Here is a 26,071-nt window from a genome sequence, read left to right on the forward strand (position 1 = left end):
TTTGTACACACACACACACACACACACAAAAAAAAAAAAAAAATAATAATAATCATTTTAATTAATTTCATGGACTTCCAAAATGTCTAAAGTGAAGATGGCATTAGCAAAAATTGCATATAATACTTATAATCTAAATTTTCTTATAATCTTAATTTGTAAAATGAGTGCTTTGTTTACAAAAATGAATGCACGTTTTGTTAAGGAAAGGTTAGGCTGTGAGAGAAGAAGAAGAAATTATATTCAGAAATCGGCCTTGTTTGTGTGTGATTAATTGATATGAGCAGTTGATTTAACTTTATTCTTGATGTTTGGTTTGAAAGGCTGTCTGTTCACTCTTATCTGTGCAGGATGAGCAGACAAACCCTTGTGTAAACCCTGATGTAAATTTATGGTTGGTTTGAATGCACTGTCACAGCAGTCAATCTCAGCAGCAGGTGCAAATTCATACCACAGGGAATATTCCACACTGATTCTCACAGCGGTCAAATTAGGATCTGCACAATTAGAAATGAAGTTACTGAGCATTTATTTCTGTGGGATTTTTTCTTGCTCGTTGCTTGTGTCATCCGATGACATTTCAGCCTCAGCAGATGTGCAAAAGATAGCAAATGCACTTAAGATGCGCAACTGGAATGAAATATTCCAGACAGGAGATCTGACTCGCAGCGTTCAGGCGCACAGGAAGGCGCCTCAGTTCATGATGGAGTTGTACGATGCTGTTGCAGACTCGAACGGAACGCTGAAAAACACCAAAGTGCTGGAAGGAAACATTGTTCGAAGTTTCGAAGGTGGGTAAACTGAAATGACAATGACTGGTGTTACACTGGACGTTCAGATGTAATGCGAATGATGTTGTTTTCTGATCTAGGACAGTCCAGCGGCTCATTTCACTTCTTCAATCTGACATCATTCAGACAGGACGAGCACGTGATCAAAGCAGAATTTCGATGGTTTCGTCATAAACAGTCTTTTATCGGACAACGTCATTATTACAAAGTAAGTGTATTTTTTTTTTTTAAGTAAATAAATACATAAATAGATAAATAATAGTGCCTAGATATCACCGTGTTTCCCCGGTTGATTGATTATTCTACATTAAAGTTGCAAACATTTTATTATATTACATGTTTTCTTTATTATTGTTTAAACATGCAAATAAGACATCATCTAATTAAATGTGCACTAATTTGCATATATTTCCAGAACAGAAATCTGAATCTAGGCTCAAGACTGATTCATTTTTTTTTTTTTTTTTTTTTTTACATATTAAAGTTAAAAGTTTTAATTTATTTATTTTGTATTGTCTTTTTTTATCGCTTTTATGAAAATACTGTAAACAGACAGAAAAAAAAAGGAATACATTTTTAGGAATAAAATGTGGTATAAAATCAGGCAATAGGAGCAAACCACTCTGTAAAAACCTTCAGAATACAGATATGAAAAAAAAAAACTATCTGTAAAGTTGTAAGTGTAAGCACTGCTGAAGTGGAGAAAACACTCAGCCTTTAAATATATGTAATTGAAATCTACAGACGCAAATAGGCTACATAAAGTGCAATTAAATAAACAAGGCTCAATCTGTTGATGTTTGTCTCAAGCAACCCATATTGTTTTACAGACTTTTTAACCTTTTTTTCTTTTCTTTTTTTCATATATGTAGTATGTAAATCTAAAACAGAATTTATATTGACAATGTTTTGTCATTTTTCTGTCTGACGATGACCCTAAGAAAGTGCTGGAGTGACTTGCTATGGTTACTTCCTCAAACTTCTTCTTGGAAAAATATGCACCTTAAATAACTTGAAATATAATATCTGTGGCAACTGAATAATTTGAAACCCTTATTGAAAGCACAGGTGTCAAAACAATAAGGAATTACCAATTTGCACGAATGTAATTAATATTACACAATTTGTTGCTGTAGGTTGACCTCTATGAAGTGTTGGACAGCAGACCTAAACCTTGGCGAGGAAATTTGATAAGCTCAAGGTTATTACCAGTCTACACCAAAGGATGGGAGGTCCTCAACATCACACAAATGGTAAATACAATTTCACTGTAGAAGAATATAATAAAGAATATAATATGCAATCGGTTTGTTTGTGCGGCTGTCCCAATAACTCCTCAATTATTGACAGGTGACTAAATGGATTCTTAACAGCGGTACAAATAATGGTATCCTGGTCGTGACTGCTATGCCTTCAGGTAACTGGTTTGAGTCCAGCATTCAGATGGAGGGGCATACAGATGAAACAAATGCATATTTGGTTATATATTCAGATGACGGACAAAAGCACTACCAACACCCACCTTTCTACACAGGTAATTAAGCCATAAAAACGTACTGAAATTCTACAGGCACAAGTGTAATATATGGGGGTTTTCTAGACTATGGGCACTTTTGACCCTGTGGCCTTTCAGAAAATAAACTCTGTTAAAACTTGCTCTTCACACTTTTTCATAGACATACATGCATCACATGTGAAGTCTGTCATTTTTATTTTTTTTTTTACTGGAAAACGCAAACGTTTTCAGTGTTACTTTACAATTGCATTTCCATTACATGTTAAATAGAAAATGGAATTTTTCAGATTTTAATTTTGTGGAACAAAAGTAAAACAATACCATAAAAGGTATTTTAAAAGTAGAAAAAAACAATAAGACAAGTTAAAGGGTTACCAGGGCATTTATAATGTGACCTTCATATAACAAAAAGAAAAAAACTGGTGAAATCAGTTTTAATAAAAATCGACCCCAGGGACATAAAAGTACCCAAAGTTGAAGAAAGACTCGTATTTTAATAACTATGCATACTGAACACAGTTTAGAAAATGCATTACTGTTTATTTAAGAAAAAGCATCAAATGTTGTGTTTGAAAGTTAATTTTGTGTCCGATGTCATTGTTGACTCTTTCTTAGGACAAAATTTCAGCACATCCCTTAAACTCCTCAAGCCTATAGCGAGTTTAGTGAAGTCAATGCGTAACCGCAGGAGTGTGCGTGCATTAACTTCTGCATGCCAGAGAACAAACCTGTACGTAGACTTCACTAGAATCGGCTGGTCGGGGTGGATAATATCTCCCAGAGGTTATAATGCGTACAGTTGCATGGGCTCCTGTCCGTTTCCGCTGGGAGAAGGTCTACGGGCTACGAATCACGCTACTGTGAGATCCATCATGAATGCACTGAAACTATCGCAGGAGGTGGGGAAACCGTGCTGCGTACCTGACGTGCTTCACCCCATCAGCCTCCTGTACTTCGACGATGAAGAAAATGTTGTTCTAAAACAATATGATGACATGGTTGCAGGCAGTTGTGGCTGCCATTAAAATAAGGTTTATTTATTTCAATGCATCACATGTGCCACAGAAAATTAATATGTTGATATTTGAATATTTGTATGTCTAAATCAAATTAAAGATGTTTCATGCAAGCAAATACTGTATGATTATGTCTTTTATAAGGATAAAACAGATCTACCTCTATGATTACTGCAAGTGAAAAATGCCTTTTTAGGGTTGGAAATGTCATACTTGAACTAGAATTCAGCTACAAGTCTATTAAACTATTTTTTTTTTTTTTACCATGCCAATGTGACATTGGTTTTAGGTTTAAAGTTAATGCTGCCACACTACCTGTTTTATAAATGTAAGTCATCCTGACCTAGTCGCAACCCAACTTTACAACTGCTATAGCAGGTCAGAAGACACTTCCAGAACTCCTATTCACCACTTGGTGGAGACAGAATGGTGATGTCTCGTGCATCTTACAGACAAAGATGGCTAAAGCTGACTGAAATCACCAAAGTATTAGGTTAAAACAACGAGCGAAAGTTAGGAAGAACTGATTTTCCATGTTCTCCAGGTTAATGTCATCAAATGTTTGAAAGATACTGAAGTGTTTTGCTGAGGCAAGATGTGTTAAGTAGATATCCATAAGCAAAACTGTATTTTTTCAATGTCTGTTTATTGTTGTGGTCTAATCCAGTTCAGATAATCCCAGCCATCAACAGAAAATGTGATCGATCTCTTCCTATCTAAATCTGGCAGAATAATATGCATTGAGGACTACACTTGATGCAGCAAGTCAAAACGTCTGGGTACCTGAGACTAAGCAAAATATGATTTTTCTTCGGATAAAAGGTAGTAATATCATTAAAATGAAATAATGAAAAACTTGCTCATTGATGATGCTTTTATTGGAATGATTCTTTTCTGAACAACAAACCATTTAAATTTACTAATTCATTCCAAAATGCACCCAGAAAAGTGATGCAATCAGCATTTGTCAAATATACCATTTTAAGCATATAAAACACCTACAGTATGAAGATCTCTTCATTTTTACCATACTTTTTCTGCTGTGAAAAATACTGCAGACTAAATATTTCCAAAACTCAAATAAAAGATGTATCAAAATAATCTCTTTCTGATTTTTATGAAAGCAAAACTACTTTCAGTTTGACAAATCTCAACTTCCTGTTACAAACAGACAAGTGCTTTTAAGTTTAACAGTAAGAGCACTAGGATATTGCCTTACTTTAATAAGAAATAAAGATTTACAATCCACGTCTTGTGCACTATAAACAAAGAACAGCATACATACTAGAAAGTTTCTCATGTCACACCAGACTGCAAGTTGGAAACAGTGAAAACCCTTTTAATCTACAAACAACACAAATCCCTGATTTCAGTCACATTCAATCTCTGGACTATGCAATGTTGTCATCTTACACTATCAATTTCCTCCTCAGGTGTATGTTCCTGTGATGTATATACAGGCTCAGCATAAGGACTGACCTCTTCTTTATGCGTTTTATAAAAGTCCTCCTGCATCTGTTTCCTGCTAGGCTGAAAGTCTTCCAGGTCATCAGGAGGAATCATAGATCCTGCAGTCCTGACAACAGATTTCTGTGATGGTACAGGCACTGGAACAAAGCCGTGATACAACACAAGTGGTGGTGTGTTCATAACCTCCAGTGGTGGAGCTTGTCGCACAACAGCCTCGGGAGACTGCACTGGCAGTTGCACATAACTTTTTGTTTCCGGGTCAAAGAAAGTTTTCGTTTTGACCTGTACTGGCATATCCACCAGAAAGTATTGTCCAGAGTCAGGGTCCTGTAAAAGCTTCCTCTGGGTGATTGGAAAGGACTGTGTTACTAGATTATTGGCTGGTGGATAAATATGTTCAATGCTGTTGTGGCGCAAAGGTAAGGCCTTTGGAGTAGAGTACTGTGATCCTTCTGTTGAAAACTCAGAATTACCACCAGTTTTCCCAGTGCTACTCAACATGTTTTTGTGTTTATCCCTTAAAAATCTATCCAGACTTTGAGTCCTATGTTCCAGTTTCTTGGGCAAGAGTTTCTCATTGCTTCGGCCCTGTCGGTCATTACTTATATTGCCATTCTCCAAATGATCCCCATGGTTTGATTTGCCTTCTAGTTGTTTCTCAATGCGATGGCTCTTTGGGTCACCAGTTTGACTGGTTTGTCTGTCTTTGCCTTTGGTTGCATGAGTTTTTTTTTTACTAGGATCATTCTCTTCTATGCTTTGGCTCTTGTGACCATTATGGCATCTAGCATGCTTCTCGCTTCTTAGAGTTTCGGGCTCAGATGTGTCATCAAAGTGTTCACTTTTTTTACTGCTGATACTGTCACTGCTAAGAGACCTGTGTTCTGATCTTTCGTGTACTTTGTCAGTGCTGTGGTGCCTCCTCTCAGCCTTGTGACTGACACTTTTGTCACCGCTCCTACCTTTACGCTCAGATTTGCTTTTAGCTTCAGCTTTTTGTATCCTCCGTGTTGTGAGCTTCATGGCCCGGCGTAGAGCCTTTTCGGTTTTTGGAGGTACAACAGGCGGCTTGTTCTGACCCTGACTGTCGTTTCCACTGCAGGCTGAAGCAGATCTCTCGGAGGTTGCCTTGGATCCCTCCGCATCCTCTGTTGGGGCAGTACTAGAGATGTTCTCCTCCATCGTATCCCCTCCGCTTGTTTCATAGCTGTCCATTCCCTCAGATAAAGTGCTTACAGCAGAGCATAGCTCCTCCTCCTCAGACACAGATGCACTTCCAGCTGACAGCTTTCCGTCCTTGACTGTGACCAGGTGAGTTGCCGGAATGGACAAGTACTGCATTGCTGGTTGTTTTGGTTGGGGGCTCTGGACTGATATTGCAGGCATCTTAACTCGAGAATGATCCTTGAGGAGGTCCAGATCTTGCTCTTCTTTCTCTGATCCGTTCATGCAGTTTTCTTGTTGATCCTTGGAGGAAGTATGACCGTGTGACATTTGTGTTAAGTTTCTAGCTGACTCAATCAAGCTGTGCACCAATTCCCTTTTGTCCACATCACTTGGTGGAGAAACTACCCTGTCAGAGACGTCTGACTCACTTTCATGGTTGCTTAAAGAGCAGGAGTCTATTGATGGTTTCTGGAAAATCTCCTTCAACTTTTCATCTACTTTTTCTGTCATGTTGCAGACTTCTGCTTTCCTTAACAACTCTTCTGATTGTACCCCCTGTTCAGGTTCATGTAATAGAGAGAGTTCACTTGAATTTGATGAGCGACTGCTGTGATGTGTCCGTTTCCCATTTAATGCAGACACAGACTGTCCAAGCATATCATATACTGTGATACTGTCCTTTCTGACTTTATCAGGTTTGAAAGACTCTGAGGACAATGTTTCTGATAGTTCTGCCTCATGTTCATCTACAGTTATGACCCTTTCTGAGCTTGAAAGTCCAAGAAGTCCACTAAAAAAGTCTTTCATGTAGACTTTAGGACCTTTGGATTTGTTCTGCTTGTCTCCCAACTCAGACTTCAGACTTACCACATCCACTTCCTTCTCATTCGTTTTTACCCTGTCTTGCATTTCTTCATTTCTGTTGTTTGAGAGATCATGTATAGCCTTTTGGAAGTCTTGGGTGACACTGTGTTTCTTCTGTGAACTAGAAGGTTCCTCACCTCTTTCCGATTCTTTTGAAGAGATGTTAGACATTCTTTCACTCCCTGAATCCATCCCTGTGTAGATAATTGAAGAGGTCCCACTTTCAGTATCACTGACTGTGAGTTTTGGGGGAATAAATTTATGTTTCATTTTGTCTTTAGGAGCCTTTTCATTGGGTCCCTCTTCCATAGACTTTTCAGAACATGCACCTTCAACAGGCAGACCTTTCTGAACATCCCTGCGGTTAACCTTACTTTCCTTGTCATATTTCTCTTTCAGAGCTGATACATTTCCTCTCACTGGGCCTCGATTTTTTGATTGACTTGACTGAACTTTGCTAACTTCCCTACTCTCCATTTTCTCAGTTTTGACTGTAGTGTCACTTTCTCTTGTCTTTTCACCGTCAACACTCTGAGAATTAGTTCTCCCTCTTCTTGGGGGTCTCTCAGGTTTAAAGGAACTACCCTTATGGTCAACATCCAACTCTTCCTCATACTGTCTCACACTGTGAATATCTCTATTTTCCAAATTATTACCCATTTTTGTGCATTTTTTTGCATGATTTATATTTTGATTCATTAACTCTTGGCACATTTCATCACCCTTGCTGATATTATTTGTGTTGCTTTCTTGATGGTCTAGGAAAAATCTGTCTCTCTCATTATATTTTATAGGTTCTGAGTGCTGGCACTGCCCGTTAGATGCTTCCTGCTTGCAGGGCCTGGCTAATTTTACCTCAGGCACATGACTTTCACCATGTTTGTCCATGTCTTCTGACTTGATCTGCATAGTCTGCCAATTTGTTTTAAGTGCAGATAGAGTATTCTGACCTCTGCCATCTTTTGTATTTGTCTCCCTTTCATTCGGCATAAACGTGCTAGGTAGTTGATCCTCTCCACTGGTGGGTAACTCAAGACCATCTTGAGATTTTTCACAACCAGCCCTTTTTCTATCAATGTGTAAACCACCTGTCTTGTTTTTCAACTTTCTTTGCTCTCGTTCAGCAATTACTTCTTCTAAAGCCACTTTGGCCAAGTCGTACTTATCTAAGACAACATTCTCTATCTTTAAGGGTGCAGTTGTCTTATTTGGCACCATGTCCATGGATGCCAATAGTGCTTTCTTTGCAGAATTGTTTCCTTTCATTGAGAAAGTTTGGTCTTTTACTTTTTGCTCTCTTTGAGTTTCCAAATCATTCTTTGATGTAATACTGCTCTGTTTTTTAACCGTGTTAGCCTGTCCTTTAACATGAACATTTTCTTTCAGTAGTGGCCCATCCACTATTGTTTGAACTAGTCCTTTATTTTTATGGATTCCTGCATTATGCTTCTCTTGCCTTATCTCTTTTGTTTTTGTATTTTTGGAATGCCTGGAACACTTGTCATTATCATTTTTATCCTTTATAGGCATCAGCCTTTTTTCTACATTAGAACTATCATCATCATGATCATTAGCATCATCTGTACTTACAAATCTCTGACTTTTAATGTAGTTGTTCTGTCTTGCAGAAAAGACAAGCTTTGCTCCTGCTTCCGTTATGATGGGTTGTTTTTCTTTAACAGGGCTTTTCTGTGCACTGACTGTTCCTCTAGTTTTCAGCCTATCCTTAATTAGATTTGTACCATCACTAATGGCTTGTTCTTCTGGTTTTGTTAAACTTACACTTGGGCTTTTTCCAGATTTGTTTTCAAGAGTCCTTTCAATATTTAAACCTAAAGTGGGCTTTTTGGCATTTAGCATTGACTCTAACGGATCATACTCTACACCTTTAAACAATTTACTTGGATAGTTATGCTTTGTGTCATGATCTTTGTTGGATTTTTCTGTGAAAACCTGAGAGCTGGTGTCAATCACAGTATGGGCATTTGCTCTAATCTCTTCGGGACTAGCTTTTCGGTAAAGTTGTAATGATGGGTATGTTGCCTTGTTAGTTGCAGGGTTCTTGTTTGATTTTGATTTTCCAGATTGAAGCAGACTCAGTGCCAAATAGTCATCTGGCATTCCACCATTTGCAGGAGAACCAGTTTGAGTGTCTCCAGTTTCCAACAAGGGACTCATTGGGGAGATGATGGCTTTGTGACGAGCAGGTAAAATTGTTTTAGCTCCTGAAATCTCTGGTATCTCGAGCAGATCTTTTGACGCTTCAGGCTGGGGAGACTCTTTACTTTGATTTGTCCCATCCAAACCTTTAAACTTAGGTGGACTGTACATGGTCTTAACCCGTTTTCTGTTGTCCTTGAGATTGAACAACAAGCTTGATGCTATGGATTTGTACCCCTCTCTCTTAATCTCAGGCGAGGGATGCAGTTCTCTCTCAGGAAATGGTGGGACGTCCAGAGCAGTGGGTGAGAGCACAGTTTGCAGTATCTCTGAGGTTCCTGTCCCATGTCTGGAGGGTATCACTGGTGTCAACAGCTGTGAAATACTGAAAGGAGTTGAACTAGCTGAGGTTTGGTCCTCTTCTTTTTTAAATGCCTGTGTACTCCCATCTCCAGCATTTGTCCTTTCACAGGCCGGTGAATTAACAGAATGCCCCACAGGTGCAACACTTTTTGCTCTACTGCGGCTTTTTCGCCAGGGAACGCAAGCTTCCGGCCTTTCTGAATTACATCTTTGTTCAGCAGTTGGTGGAGGAGCCTTTGTAGGAATATTGTGCTGGATTTGCTTGGACTCTTTCTCTAGTTTGAGGGGTGCTGCATTTTGTTCAAATTGTGGTTTAAGCGGCTGTGTCTCACCTTGTTTAGGACACTTTTCAGCTTCTTTTTCCACTGATGGGGGAACACTTAATTTATAGTGTCCATGTGCTGCAGTTAATTCTTTGTAAAGAGGTGAATCATACCACTCTGGTGGTCTATTGCTTAACATAGTCTCTGAAATGTGCTGCTGCCCGATAGAGAATTTATTAAATTCCCTCCAAGACAAAAATGGGCTGAGTTCGCTGTGGAGGAAAAAGTTAATGCAGTTCAGTTTTCTCAGTTTGTTGTTTTTGTTTTGTTTACTTTTAGAGGATTTTCCAGAGGGAATCAATGCATCCTTGCTTGTTTTCTTGGCAGACCTTTTGTCATCTGACTTGAGATGATTCTTACCTTGGGAAAGATGTTCCACTGTTAAACTGTGATAATCTGAAGAAAACTCTGAGAGCTCTCTTTGGATGCTGAGTAGAGCAGACTTGTCCCATGAATCACCATTTGTCATCTTGGTGCTCTCACCATTTTTTTTGGCTGCAAACAATGTAAAAAGCGACAAGTCTTTGGATGATTTATTTGATCTGCTCAACGGATCCTTCCCTCCATTAAGGGGGTAAGAATTAAGTTTTTTGGCTGCAGACAATGAGCTCTCCTGAGTCTTTTTTGAGATGTCCTCCACCACTGGCTTGTGGCAGCTGACTGGAGAGAGGGAAAACTCTGAGTCATTGTAGACTGCTTCATCTCCAATGCACAGACTCTTGAAAGCTCGATCCGTCAGGCTCATGACCTCACGGTCTATTTCATCCATAAAGCTATCGAGATAGCGGAGGTGCTGCATGCTTGTCCTGTGGCGCTTCTCTTGGTTGCTCATGATGAATGCGTATTCCCAGTTCCTTCAGTCTGACACAGAACTGGCCTGGTTTGACACTTCTTGCATTGTCAACACCACATATTGGAGATTACATTGTGATTTCCCTGCAAAATAGACAGAAAATGTATCAGTGCTACCCAATGACAGACAAAAAATTAACTTTTATAATATAAAACTTTTATAATATGTAAAACATAAAACAGGTTTATTGCTTTGACCTCACAGGTGGCTGGTTATCCAGCCTGTGACTACGTACAGTAAAGAAAGCTACTCCATGCCAAACACCAACTATTTTTAGAAGAAGTCAGATGTCTCTCTGCCCTTTCACATACACAGGCCACCTGCATAACCCTAAATCATTTGGTAAAACAAATGGATTTTCAAGCTATTCAGATGTTTTAAGTGTGTCCTCTTCAAAGAAGCTATACAACATTTTTGTCAGCAATATTTGCACTACAGAGAACACAAATTAGTCATCATTCAGTTGTTTCACTGCAGCTGTTGCACTGTGTGGTTGATCTGGGAATAACTCATTAACCCATATTTATCCTCTGACCTGAATCCATTAACCAGCACTCATTACAGCTTATATCTCTCATGGATGGGAATGTGCCTTAAAAGTGCAGGTTTCAGACTACAATATGGCATTTTTAGACATTTTTGTGTATCTCAGAGAGTTCAAATGCTAACCAAGGACAAATCTCAAGATGTTGTGAGTGTTTAAAGGCATGCACTAAATGGACAAGACGACACAACATTGGACAGCGCAACATTTTTCCACCACCCATAATTCCGTATCAACTTGCAGTCGGGGTAATTTCCCCACATCTGTTGTTTCATTTAAGTGAAACGAAGATCTTCAGTGATAAAGCCCTGACTAACCTCAAGGAAAGTTCAAAATAACAGGCTGTTCATCACAAAATTATGAAAATGTAAAAAAGAGCAGTGGCACTCAACAGATCTTAACTTGTTATTATTAAAAGGAAAATATAATTTACACTAAGAAAATTTCAAACAGAGCTTTTGTCAGGAAAGTTAGCACATGTGTTGAATGACATTTATTTGACAGTAACTGATTAACAGTCTGTCAAAGTGTATTCCTTACCTTTTTTTTGAGGTTCTGTATTTCATCCTTGAACAAATCCATTAGTCAAAAATTGAAAAAAACTTATGACGCTGATGAATCCTTACAGGTAGATTTCACAGAAGTCAGATTTTCTGTTACTCCATACAACAACATGCTCTTTGTTAAACACAAACTGAAGCTCATGGTAGAAATCCATGTTCAAGTAAGCACTTGAAAAGACTGAAGGAGAAGGAACCAAACACACCACACCAAAATAGTTGCCGGCAAGGCCAGAGCTGTAACACAGGAAGGAATCAGCGAGTGCAAATATCTGAGTGACTCTTTGGTGTCGAGTGTGCGACAGATGAAATGGAAATGGTCATCTGCTATTTTGGTAGCAGCAACTTGAATGCCGTAGCTGTCTCTACCTCTCCAATCTTACAGAGACTACAACGTTTCACATTAGCACGGCAGCGCTGGACACATGAGATGTTGTTGTTGTATGGTGGCTGGGACGTAATGGGAGTAATTTGTCTCACAAACAGGGGAGGCAAATATAGCACCTTGCATCACCCCACAGCCGTGTCACCAAACTCAAAGTGTAGAATGAGCGCTGATGGAGTCTGATTACCAGGACAGACTGCCCACAGTTGTTAAGCAGATCCTGCTTGTGTCTTTCTAGTACTTCTGCTTCCAGCCGCGCAAACTGAAAGAGGAAAACATGCATGCTTAGGCTTTTTAACAGTTGTCTTAATTGACAAATTAGAAATTGGAAGTTCCTGGTTAGAGAAAGCATGCCTAGATTCAAACCTGAAGGTTTTTTTGTTTTTTGTTTTTTAAAAAAGCATTTTTATCCTAACATGGCCTCTCTGTCTTAATGCTTCATTATGTATTTTTGTTTATTTGGCTATGTTCTTCACACCTACACAGTATGATAGAGAGTTATTTAAGTGGCTCTATTTGTATTTCATACAGTAATAGCCTGCCTTTCTTTCTGGCACACCTTTCATATCTCAGCTTATCTGTCACATGTCAAAGCAACACCTGCTTCTCCACCATTCTGGCCAGAATTCCAAGAATACTGATACTTTTCAAAGCAATATCTCTTAAGTTTTGACAGTAAAAGACTATTTATATCTAACTATATCTATAAAGTTGTAATAATCATTCTAATTCTCTGAGAAGTCCACACAACTAAAACCATAACAACAAACACAACTATAACCTTAACAGCACAGAGGAACAATACTGTTGGAGTCACTTTCAGTGTGACATTTTCCAGCTGGTGTATGATAAAAAGACTGGCAGCCAATCAGAATCCGCTGAATATTTAAAACATATAAGCATGATTGAGCATTGGTGTGGGTGCTAATATGTTTGTTATTATAGTTATCATTCTTGGTGTGAATGGGGATTTAAAACAGCATTACAACAACAACAACAACAAAACACATTAAAACAAATCCAGTCAAATATCAGTAGATATAGAGTAAAATCATGTAGTATTCTTCCAGCTGATCCAGTTCACAGCAGGTCTAAATGAATCATTCATTAATCTGGTTCGAAGATTAATATTAAGATAAATCAACCAAATCTTGTTATCAGTGAATAATGAAATAGTGTTTGAAATTAGGATATTCTTTATGAATTTTGTGCTCCACAGAAGGAAAAGTCATAGAAGGAGGAAGGAAAAGTCAGAGTAAATTGCGACAGAACATTAATTATTGGGTGAACTAGCCCGTTTTTTTCTGTCAAGATTTTTTTGTTAATTTGTATGTCTTTGTATGTCTAACCAAAAATAAATATGTGTGCTATGATATATAAGCATTGTTGTTTTCAAGTCAATTAAGGAAACCTTTGTTTAGAATGAGGAGACAGACTCAACAAAATCAATATATCAACAAAAATGAGTGAAAAGAAGAATGCAAATGCTCCATCAGATCAGACACATGCATACAGTCACTTATGTTTTGTCCACAAACTGTATGTTATTCCTGTACATGATTCATGTGGTCATATGGGAAAAGACCCTCCCTAAAAAATATGGGTAAGACTCTGTGTCAGCAGTCAGACCACTGTATGCAACTGAAGTGCGTTTCCCTTTTACCATCTGCTCCTCGAGGGGAGGAAGGTCACAAGGAGAGGGCAGACGAGTCTCTATCCTTAGCAACCCCGTCTAACCATTTCCAAAAGCTCTCATGTCCACTCAACCTCTTATTCCGGAGCAAGCAGGCAAGGCTATAATAGGAGAACTGGGCCCTTTGGCTCTCAGGGGCCATCCGAGGTGGCAGCGGAGAGGAGTGTGATCTATTTGAGGTGATGGACGTCCACACATGGGCCAGCAGTAAAGCAGCCGGGCCGGCTATCATTTATTGCACTGGAGAACGCTTGAGCTTCATGCCTGCCAATAAATACTAGCATGTCTGATGCGCTGGCCTCAACATGCACCCGCTGCCCACAGAATGCCCTGCTGACCACGCTGAGACGCTCAGGTTACTGTTGTGTATTGACTGCCATGCTGGATTCAAGGGGGAGCATGGATATAAATGCAATAACCTTTGCCACGTTATGTAATGCTTAAAGAAATAGTTCACCTAAAAATTTAAAATCTAACAACATTTATTTACCAGCGTGTCTTTGGATGACTTTCTTTTTTCCGTGGAACTGAAAAGAAGATATTAAACCAGAATGTCCAAGCTTCTCTTTTACATACAATGGAAGTGAATGGAGACCACAGCATTTAGCAAGATTTAAAAAATTTTACTCTGTTCCTTACATAATCCTATCATATGGCTTAAAATGTAGTGCACAGGTCACCTTATATGATGCATTTATGGTACTTTTTTGCTTGACAGGTTTTGGTCACTTTGGTCACTTTCATTGTATGAAAGAGAATAACATACTGTAGCAATATGAGGGTAATGATGATAGAATTATAAATAAAATTTAAACATTCATTACCGTCCAAAAGTTTGGGCTTGGTAAGTTCATTTAATGTTTTTGTTTAACAATGCTGCCTTTTTTCAGGACTCTTTGATGAATAATAAGTTCAAAAGAACAGCATTTACTTGAAATAGTAACAACATTTATGATATTACAAAAGATTTGTGTCACTTTTGATCACGTGAATGCATCCTTGTTGTACAAAAGTGTTAATTTCTTTCAAAATCTTTCAAATCTTACTTGAATATATATATAGTTCCATATTAACATGAATTATGAAATTAATGGGTTTTTTTTTTATATTAATATAAAAAAAATGTATGGTTCATTAGGGGAGGGGCCCTTTGTCTCTCAGGTGTGAATCAAAATATTATTTATTTATTTATTTATTTATTTATTTATTTATTTATTTATTTATTTATTTAAATGATTGAACTACAGTCTCTGTAGTTTTTGGACAAATGTTCTGTATGTGTTTCATGGCCTTATTTCAGTGACTTATTTTTTCACTTACCACACATTTCTCAAGAAACATAGTGTTGCTTACATATTAAGTGTAGCACATTTTGTACTGAATACAGTGTAATCAGACTTTAGTCATTAATATGTTTTTAAGATACTGACAAAAGCACAAATGTATGTCAAAACTTCTCCAGGGCCCCAAGACCCCAGAAGGTTAATATTCCAGCAGATAAACATTTCTCAGAATTTACAGATCACAAGGAAAGTAAAGTGCAACACTGACTCATTGCAACAGACCCAATTAATTTGACATGGCCATGTTCAAAGCCCCAATGCTGTCATGAAAAATATCTTCAAGTCGAGGCAGACTTCAGTTGAGACATCAAGATGTCAACAAATCACCTTGGGATGAAAACATATCACGCAGACATATGGCAGTTCTCTGATGCAAGCATTAAGTCTCCTGCTTCAGGAGATCCACAGACCTAAAGATATACAAATCAAAAGAAGTTAAGCAATGGCAGTGGGATGTAAAATCATGTCCCACACTGTTTAGCTATGAGGTTTACCACTAAGCCACTTCACCGGACTGTCATTTGTCCACTAGAAAGCTGTAAAACAACAGCTTTGTCATTCTCACATTTCCCTCAGCTGTAGTATACTTAAAATAACACAATTCTCCTGGTTTTATTTATTGTGTTTGGTGTCACTCTAAAACAATAAAAAAATCAACATGTATGATAAAAACTGTATGTCTTACTGTAAGAGAAATTGTGTTTGCTATTGCAAAAACAAGATCCTTTACACCCTCAGCTTTTCTCATACTGAAAATATTTAGACATAAATAGAGCAGACAAAGAACTACGGCCTTCTAACACTCGTGTTGTTATGGTTTAAGAGATTATGATAAGTATTGTGGGCACACAGAGGTTGGGAGCTTAGCATGCGCTACTTGATCAACAGAAGGCTGTGGGTATTTATGGAAATTCACCAGTGTGTTTGGAGAGACAAGAAGTGGCAAGTTCAAGCTATTCTGAAAGGTTCAGCATAAATAAATAAATAAATAAATAAAAATTATAACCTTCAGAAAATGTTAATTGTCATCCCTGGGAGATCAAAATAATTTTTTAAAATAAACAAACAAACAAAAAAAGAGCTTGTTTTGTCATTTTTTCATTGTTCTGTTCTACAAAGTTTGCAACGTTCTACCAAATTTGGGGATGTGTAAATAGAGTTTAAAAACCTGATTTGTGTTATTATTATAAATGTTATTTCTTTATTATTATTATTATTATTATTATTTTTATTATTATTATTATTATTATTATTATTATTATTATTTTCTATGTAAATAGTCAAATAACTGGTTGGAAATGTTGACTATCATTCATAGCAGGTCAAACTTCAATTTCAAAAATATAAAAATATGAACTTGCTTTATTATTTTTATTTTATTTGACCTATTTACTAAAATTTGGGGTGTTAAAATACAGTTCAGAACTTTGATTATATTTATTATTTTGTATTTCCATGCAGTAAATTTTCAGTAAATATCTATGTAAATACAGTATATTGAAAAAAAAAATGGTTTGGGAAACACTTAGAAATGGTTAAGTAGTAAATTTCTCAAAGAATTACAAAGAAGTAACACATTGAATTAAACATGATATTGTATTTTCTCGTAAAACATACTTTTATAATCTTCATTTTCTTTGATTTGCAACTTTAAGAAATCTTTTTTATCCTCTTAAATCAACAAGCCTGTAAGAATTTAAACATGGCAAAACACCCTACAGTCAAACAGAGAGTTTAGGTTATTTTGAGTTTTAAGTAGAGATGTAACTTTGAGGCATTGACAAGGCAACAACTTGACAATTAATGTTGCTAATTTAAAACTTAAATGTTATTAAACATAGCAGGGCACTTTGTATGAACCTCCCAGAATGTCTGGCTATATATATATTACAGCATATATATAAAAACATCAGCCTGTAAAGCTCTCAGTGTTCAGAGGTGATAAGAATAGCAGTTATGCAATAACCCTCCTTGAAATATATCACTAATGCCAGTGCTAAGACCTACTGTAGATTATTAGCCCATTATTTCTAGACTACTCAACTATTCAGACCACAAATCAGCCACTCAGACTGTAATACCTAGTATAATGATATTAAAGTCATTTTTGGCCAGAGAAAAAGTAATATTTTGCTGTACGAAAAATATGCTAAGAGAATCTGACACTTCTGTCCATTTGAAGGCAACAGCTGGACGAACACAAGGCTGAGGCCGTGACCCGAAGTTGCCATGGCCAAACTCTGTTTGCAATTTATCAAAGCAAAATCAAACCAAAACTTTCAGGCGAGGTGGCATGTTTCTCGGTTTCTGAATGCTCCATTAATCCTCCGTGTTTGTTACGCCGACCTGTTAGCACTTGTCTAAAGCGGACACTGCTGACCACCTACTGTAGTAGAGAGAGTCTGCATTCCTTCCAGCAAAACACTCTGAAATCTTTGACTGTGTAACAAGAACCTGTCGTTTACTCTAGAATATTCATATAGAAACTATTCAAACCTGTGCTGATTCTGTAGGCTCAGATAGAGCGACACGATAATAGCTCTTTGATCTATAGCATGACATTTTTGAGCAGCCGTGTTGTGGTCAGATCTTGGCATGCATGCAACAGCACAAATGTTCTCATATCACAAGTCCTAGATAACAACATGAAGCTAATGATGAGAATTTTTATTTCTGGGTGAACTATACATAGAAATTAAATGGATAATACAGTACATTTTTTTTTTAAATGTTTTTGAAAGAAGTCTCTTCTGCTCATCAAGGCTGCATTTATTTGATTAAAAACACAGTAATATATTGTGAAATATTATTGCAATTTAGAATATAAAAAGTTTTCTATTATGATATATTGTAAAATGTAATTTATTCCTGTGATCAAAGCTGAATTTTCAGCATCATTACTCCAGTCTTTAGTGTCACATGATCTTCAGAAATCATTCTAATATGCTGATTTGCTGTTCAAGAAACATTTCTGATTATTATCAATGTTTAAAACTGTTTTTGCTGCTTTGTGGCAAATGTGATCCATTTTTATTTTCAAGATTCTTTGATGAACAAATTTCAAAAGAACAGCATTTTTGAAGCAGGAATCTTTTGTAACATTATAAATGCATTTACTGTCACAATTTAATGCCTTCTTGTGGAATAAAAGTATTAATTTCTACATCTTAAAGACCCCAAAGGTGTGTTGTGGTCAGATCTGGGTGATTCAGTGGTCTAGTCAACACAAATGTTCTGATATCACGTATCCAAGTTACTGAGCTCTCGTTTCAAAACAAATTGCTGCAATAGATCTCAGATGCTTGCAATGCGTGTAAGGCTCAAAACACTGACTGGTGGTCGGGTGGAGCTTTTAACCCCAAATGAACCTAATAACTTATAACACAAAGAGTGATGCTTAATGGCCATAAAAATGGACAAATCTTGAAATTATGGTTTAAAATTCACTGCCACTGGCTGCCTTTTAGCAACAATGATCTCCTAATGGAAATGACACTCAAGAGCTGCACACATTCATCAGCTCATCTTATCTAGAAATCATTTGGTGAATGCACAGGAAATGGTTAAATCTTTGAAAACAGAACTTCAGCACGTTTGCACTAAACAAACAAATGCTAGCGACAGACATGAAAAGCCTTAAGAATGTCTGAACATGCAAGATACTGCTCAGCCTTCTGCTTTATCTTCACCATTGGTATGTCATTTTTATAATTTATGGAAGCAGGGATACTACATTTATTTTCATTGGTATTTAAAAATGTGACATCAAATATAAAATGATTATTATTATTATTATTATTTATTATTATTATTAAAGACAGAATGGCAATGAAAGATGCTTGATGAAGTCTGTTGGTTGCAAGAGTGTGTTAGAATTAATTATTTATTTTCATGGATAAACTACTTACATCAACACATATTCTAGTAGCATCAAGTCGAATCAAGTCACCTTTATTTAAATAGCACTTGATTATACAAAACAGATACAGATCATCCAGTTCAGCTCTCTTCCAGTAGTGTCTGTGCAATCAGTCAAGTGTCCCCAACTAATCAAGCCAAAGGTGACAGAGGCAAGGAACCAAAACTTCAGTCAAGGGGTCAGTCAAGTGTTCCGGGTTCCAGCTGACCTAATTAATGCAGCCTAACAATAATTTAACATATTTGAATTATAGAAATGTGATAGTATGTTATGTGTATGCCAGGTTAAAGAGATGGGTGTTTAATCTAGATTTAAACTAGATTTAATCAAGTGTGTGACTTTAATGTGTAAGTATCAGTTACAGATGAATGTGTGGACAGACAAATCTGATAAGTTTCAAGTTTGTTTTATTAATACAGCACATTTAAAAACAGCAAGCACGGCTGACCAAAGTGCTGAACAAAGACACAGAACACATGGCAACCCACAGATACATACCATAAACTCACAATGAATTAAAAGCCATAGAAAAGAAATAGGTTTTAAGGGATGATTTAAAAACAGTTAAAGACTGTGCTGATCTGATATAGGCTGGAAGAGTGTTTCAGAGCTTAGGGCCAGCAACCGCAAAGGCTCTATCCCCTCTATGCTTTAACCGTGATCTGGGGACAGAGAGAAGTCTTTGATCACCAGACCTCAGATTTCGTGTAGGATTGTATGGATAAAGTTGATCAGATAGACAGCTCGGTGACAGATTATTTATAGATTTAAAAACATAGAGAAGAATTTTGAGCTCAATTCTAAGATGCACAGGTAACCAATGCAACGATTTCAAAATTGGAGTAACGTGATCAAATTTACAGTACGTTGTCCTTTGAGGAATTTAGCAGTGGCGCTTTGTACTAACTGGAGACGAGCGATGGAAGATTTAGAAATGCCAAAATAAAGAGAGTTGCAGTAGTCCAAGCGAGATATAATAAGTGCATGGATAGCAATCTCTGAAGTTTTCACTGAGAGAAAGATTTAATTTTGGAGAGAAGGCGTAGCTGAAAAAAAACAGGAACTAATAACTGCATTTATTTGTTTATCAAATTTGAGACTCTGATCCCAGAAGACACCTAGGTTCTTAATACCAGCTAGAAATGTGTTTATGTCGTAGTTTATGCAATGGAAATGTTGCATAAACTTTTTAGCAGATATATATATATATATATACATATTCGACTTGGGCACATAGTTTTTTTTGTGTGTGTGTGTGTGTGTGTGTGTGTGTGTGTGTGTGTGTGTGTGTGTGTGTGTGTGTGTGTGTGTGTGTGTGTGTGTGTGTGTGTGTGTGTGTGCATTTTTAGAATGCATATTGGCATTTCCATCCTTTTTTTTTTTTTCATATCCCACAATGTGCATAAAAATAGGTGGGTGGATGGAAAGATAGCTATTGTTAGTTCAACTCAGGTCAATTAAATGATATTAACAAATACAACTTTTGATTTTAATAAAGTATAAGTAAATGATGAAATTAACATTAACTAAGATTAATAAAGCTTTAGAAGTATTTTTCGTTGTTAGTTAATGTAAAAAAAAAAAAAAAACAATGTAAAAAAGGAACCTTATTTTAAGAATCACCAAAATCAAAGATTTTTGGAGAAATTGTCAGACTGAACTTCTAATGTGAATATAGCAAACTTAATACTACATTTTAAAAGATTTCATGTGCTTAATAGTAATTCAAGGCAACATTAGTAATCTGATGAATTTTGAATAAGGATACTTGACTTCTATCTTACAGATTGTTTGTTGGTGACGCATGTAAAGGCACAAGACTCTTCCAGTGATGAAACAGGTACAAACACATATAGTCCAAACCATACAAAACCCATTCAGATCTGAACGCTGTCCTATTCACATCATGTTTCTTTCCTGAGCATCAGAAATCAAATACGCCGTCATAGGAGCAGGAATTGGCCTTTTCTTTTCCATCTGCTTTCTGCTAATCAAAATGTACATCATCAAAAAGCAGGTGCATGACAATGAATTCTCAGGTAAGTGTTTTTCTATAAATATGATTTAAAAAATGAACAATCTTAGATTTAATCAAATCAAACAAAATCTTCATTATTTTTAACACTTGGATATTTTTAAAGACACAACACCAAGAAGAGCATCTCCACGGTAAGAACATTTTTATATGCAAATTACACTTTCCTATATCACTATAATCATTATATAGTCTATATAGTTATAAAACATTTGATTGATTTGAATGTGAATCTCATAAAATGATGACCTCTGTTTTTAAGGATCATTGATGTGGAGAGCAGGAGGGAATGAAATGTCTTCTGAGGATGAATTATTACAGTTCTTTGTCATTCTATGGCAATTTGATACTTTTATTTATTAAATGGTGACCAGTTTAGGCCTATAAAACAAATGATTGTAAAATCAGCAGATCGGTGCCATTGCTGTGCCTTCATGAGGTCATTTTGTGCTTTTTGACCCATACCTGCTTAAATGTGAATAATATATATACTGTATTTGGAGCTATATATTCATTAATTGTAACATAAAAAAATATATACTGTTTGTATCAAGAGCATAAAAGATTTAAACCAGCTTGTCTTTTCATTTAGAATCCATTTGTTGTCTTTGATCATGCATGTTTTCCTTACTTTATTCATCTGTTGTGTGTGACAATTAAATCCACATTTCTATGTCATTAAAAATGACTGTATATTTCTTAAGTCAACAAAACAGACTTTAAAATTAAGTCAACAAAAAATGAACATCTCTGGGTACAGAATCTGATTTAGTCATTAATCTTTATTAAAATGCATCTCTCTCTATCTTTCTCTCTCTCGTGCTTTATCTACAGTATCAGAAACACACATAATACACTGGTATTTAAAAATGTGACATCAAATATAAAATTATTATTATTATTATTTTTTATTTATTTTTTTTTGATTAAAGACAGAATGACAATGAAAGATGCTTGATGAAGTCTGTTGGTTGCAAGAGTTTGTTAGAATTAATTATTTTCATGGATAAACTACTTACACCAACACATATTCTAGTAGCATCAAGTCGAATCAAGTCACCTTTATTTAAACAGCATTTGATTATACAAAACAGATACAGATCATCCAGTTCAGCTCTCTTCCAGTAGTGTCTGTGCAATCAGTCAAGTGTCCCCAACTAATCAAGCCAAAGGTGACAGAGGCAAGGAACCAAAACTTCATCGGTGACAGAAATGGAGAAAAATCCTTGGAAGAAACCAGGCTCAGTCGGGGGGGTCAGTCAAGTGTTCCAGGTTCCAGCTGACCTAATTAATGCAGCCTTACAATAATTTAACAGTTCTGAATTAAAGAAATGTGATAGTATGTTATGTGTATGCCAGGTTAACGAGATGGGTTTTTAATCTAGATTTAAACTAGATTTAATCAAGTGTGTGACTTTAATGTGTAAGTATCAGTTACAGATGAATGTGTGGACAGACAAATCTGATAAGTTTCAAGTTTGTTTTATTAATACAGCACATTTAAAAACACCAAGCACGGCTGACCAAAGTTCTGAACAAAGACATAGAACACATGACAACCCACAGATTCATACCATAAACTCACAATGAATTAAAAGCCATAGAAAAGAAATAGGTTTTAAGGGATGATTTAAAAACAGTTAAAGACTGTGCTGATCTGATATAGGCTGGAAGAGTGTTTCACAGATTAGGGCCAGCAACTGCAAAGGCTCTATCCCCTCTATGCTTTAACCGTGATCTGGGGACAGAGAGAAGTCTTTGATCACCAGACCTCAGATTTCGTGTAGGATTGTATGGATAAAGAGGATCAGATAGATAGCTCGGTGACAGATTATTTATAGATATAAAAGCATAGATAAGCATTTTGAACTCAATTCTAAGATGCACAGGTAACCAAAATTGGAGTAACGTGTAACGTAATCAAATTTACAGTACGTTGTCCTTTGAGGAATTTAGCAGCAGCGTTTTGTATTAATTGGAGACGAGCGATGGAAGATTTAGAAATGCCAAAATAAAGAGAGTTGCAGTAGTCCAAGCGAGATATAATAAGCGCATGGATAGCAATCTCTAAAGTTTTCACTGAGAGAAAAGATTTAATTTTGGAGAGAAGGTGTAGCTGAAAAAAACAGGAACTAATATTTGTTTATCAAATCTGAGACTCTGATCCCAGAAGACACCTAGGTTCTTAATACAGGGAGAAGTAAAAGAAGTAAGGTAGTCCGGATCGATACTTCTGCTCCCTGAATTTTCACTGGGGCCAAAGACTATAACCTCAGTTTTTGATTCATTCAAAAACAAAAAAAATTGAGAGAACCAGGTTTTCACTTCATCCAGGCATGCAAAAAGAGATTCTAGAGCAGCATGTTTATTTAATTTCAAAGGTAGATAAATTTGGGTATCATCTGCATAGCAGTGAAATGATATGCCATGCTTTCTGAAAATAGAGCCAAAAGGAAGTAAATACAAAGAAAAAATAATGGGTGCGAGAATAGAACCCTGTGGTACGCCACAGGAAAGTTTAGCAGGCAACGAAGAAAAATTAACCAATCTGACAGAAAAACTTCTATTTGTTAAATATGATTTGAACCAGCTAAGAACAGTTCCCTGGATGCCCACAAAATATTCTAGTCAAGATAAAATAATTTTATGATCAACTGTATCAAAAGCTGAGGTTAAGTCTAACAGAATTAGGATAACAGAGTCACCAGAGTCAGTCGCCAACAAAATATCATTAAGGACTCTGTGCTATGCAGAGGCTTAAAACCAGAATGGAAAGTTTAAAAAATATGATTTGCACTAAGGAAAGACTGTAGCTGAATAAACAGTTTTCTCCTGTGCTTTAGTAATAAACAGAAGATTTGAGATGGGTTGAAAATGATTAAAATTACTAGCATCAAGAGAAGGCTTCTTAAGAAGAGGTTTCACAGTAGCTTCTTTGAGGCTATCAGGTATAGTCCCTGAAACTAAACATTTATTCAGAAAAATCACCAAACTAGGTCCAACTGAGTCAAAAATTTGTTTTAAAATATTTGGAGGGAGAACATCCTGAGAGCAGAAAGGAGGTTTCAAATGGTCGCTAATTTCTTTGAGAGACTGGAGAGAAACTGGATCAAAAGCACTCCATATGGCTGAAGAGCAGCAAAATTCAGGTGAAACATTAGCAAGTGGTTGCAGCTGAGATCTCAGAGTAGTAATCTTATCACGGAAAAACCTTAAGAAACCTTTACATAATGACACTGAGGGATTTGAAATCACAATTACAGGAGGATTTAAAACCGAATTTATAACAGAAAATAAGGCTTTAGAACAATGATGATCTTTGCAATTAAATTTAAAAAATACGGACTTCACTGCTTTCTGAAAAGTAGCAAAACAGTCTTTAAGCATTTCATATGAAATTTGCAGTTTGTCCTTTTTCCATTTTCATTCAGCTCTTCTATAAGCTTGTCTCAGAGAGTGGATGTTATCATTGAGCCATGGTTCAGTTTTTGGTTTTGCCTACTTAGGTTTAAGAGGAGCAGTGGTATTCAAAACCTCTGAGCAGGCAGTATTTAACAGACTAAGATGCTGTTCAGCATCCAAGTCAGGTAAAGATGACTCCAAGCACAGAGACAAGCACACCTCGTTAAAGGTGTTTGTGAAGTCATCACAAAAGTTGGAAGAAAAGGAACGAGTCAATTGTACAGTAGGAGTAATGCTCGAACTTAGCTGAGGAAAAGGCATCGTAAATAATACAGGCATATGATCTGAGAGCAAAGTATCAAAACCCTGAGTATCAGTAATAGAAAAACCGTGAGAAAGAACCAAGTCCAAAGTATGTACGTGAGTATGTGTAGGATCTTTCACCCACTGAACTATATTAAATGAATCAATGAAACTGAGAAACTCCATATTAAAATCACCTAGCAGAAGAATATTGTTATACTTTGTTAAACAATCACCCATAAAATCAGTAAATTCATTGATAAAGTCTTTAACTAGGTGAGGTGGCCGATACACCAGCGCTAACAAAAAAGGATCATTCCATTCCAGTCGCAACAACTGTACTTCAAAGCTGCTGTAAACAGCAGACGAAACAGGACGACAATGGACACTAAAACTGTTTTTTCAAATTCCTGTAAGAGTGCCCCCGCAGCCAGAAGAGAGTTAGAAGATAAAGTGTTGAAAGATGTAAAATTGTTTTTTTGTTAGCATTTTTGAGGAGTTTTCAGGTATCTGTGCTGTAATGTGTTAACAAGAGGAAGTGTTCGCAGATAACATCTCACTTCCTCTCGTTCAGATCTCGACTATAAGCGAGGGACCTGATCAGAGACCTGATTTAACTAAATAATGACGTGCTATGAAGCTAAAAGCAGGCCTATATGACAAAAGAAACTAAAAACAAAGCAGACAGTCAAATTTTGAGGCCAGGGGCCAAGTTTACTAAACAGGGCAAATTAGCGTTAAAATTATAGTTCTATGCATGATTTACTGACAATGTGCAAAATAAAGAACACAGAGGCAGCTGGATCATAATGACCAAGGCTATCTGCCCAAGAGCAGCGCAAAACAAGGTGCATGTAATCAACTAACCACACAGACGCAAATGTGTAAAGACATGCTTTTCTGAGCGGTAACTAATGGTGCAAATACCAGTATACTAGCGCAAACCTTGGTAAATCACATTGGGTTTTTCATTTTAATACTCTCCTCCCATAAGTTCTGCGTCTGAAAGGGAAACTCCTACAAATGCATATGCAATAAGATCAGAAAAGGCCTTTTCAACGCTAATTTCTCACTGCACGTCTTTAGTAAATCCTGACAGTCGTTTTTTTTAAAGAGGGTTTGCACTGATGCAAGCTGTTAGTAATCTGGCTCTGTACGCGTAAATATGTAAAAAAATAAATAATAATAATAATAAAAAAAATTGGAATACTTAGCAATAAAGTCCTATCAGCATTAACTAAAAATGAGCAGTACGGTTGTTACTGTCACGCCCCTGGACTGGTTTTGTTGTGTTTTCCCTCCCCATGTGTTCCGTGTCCCAATTAGTTGACTGATCCCATGCACCTGTGTTTCCTCAATCATCC

At 36.7% G+C, this 26,071-nt stretch overlaps 2 protein-coding genes across 2 annotated transcripts; one reads left to right on the top strand and one right to left on the bottom strand.

Moving 5' to 3' along the window:
• Positions 1–339: 339 nt before the first annotated feature.
• LOC109099103 (bone morphogenetic protein 2-like) lies at positions 340–3,366 on the top strand. Its single transcript, XM_042768232.1, has 5 exons — positions 340–791; positions 872–999; positions 1,928–2,044; positions 2,142–2,325; positions 2,923–3,366. The coding sequence occupies exons 1-5, from the start codon at positions 392–394 to the stop codon at positions 3,330–3,332; spliced, it is 1,239 nt and encodes a 412-aa protein (XP_042624166.1). The 5' UTR covers positions 340–391; the 3' UTR covers positions 3,333–3,366.
• Positions 3,367–4,183: 817 nt separating this feature from the next.
• Positions 4,184–12,088, bottom strand: LOC122146939. Its single transcript, XM_042767087.1, has 2 exons — positions 11,608–12,088; positions 4,184–10,606 (listed from the first exon to the last, which is right to left on the bottom strand). The coding sequence occupies exon 2, from the start codon at positions 10,500–10,502 to the stop codon at positions 4,728–4,730; it is 5,775 nt and encodes a 1,924-aa protein (XP_042623021.1). The 5' UTR covers positions 10,503–10,606; positions 11,608–12,088; the 3' UTR covers positions 4,184–4,727.
• Between the last annotated feature and the right edge of the window lie 13,983 nt (positions 12,089–26,071).

Source organism: Cyprinus carpio, chromosome A12 (assembly GCF_018340385.1).
Source record: "Cyprinus carpio isolate SPL01 chromosome A12, ASM1834038v1, whole genome shotgun sequence".
Lineage (NCBI taxonomy): Eukaryota > Metazoa > Chordata > Actinopteri > Cypriniformes > Cyprinidae > Cyprinus > Cyprinus carpio.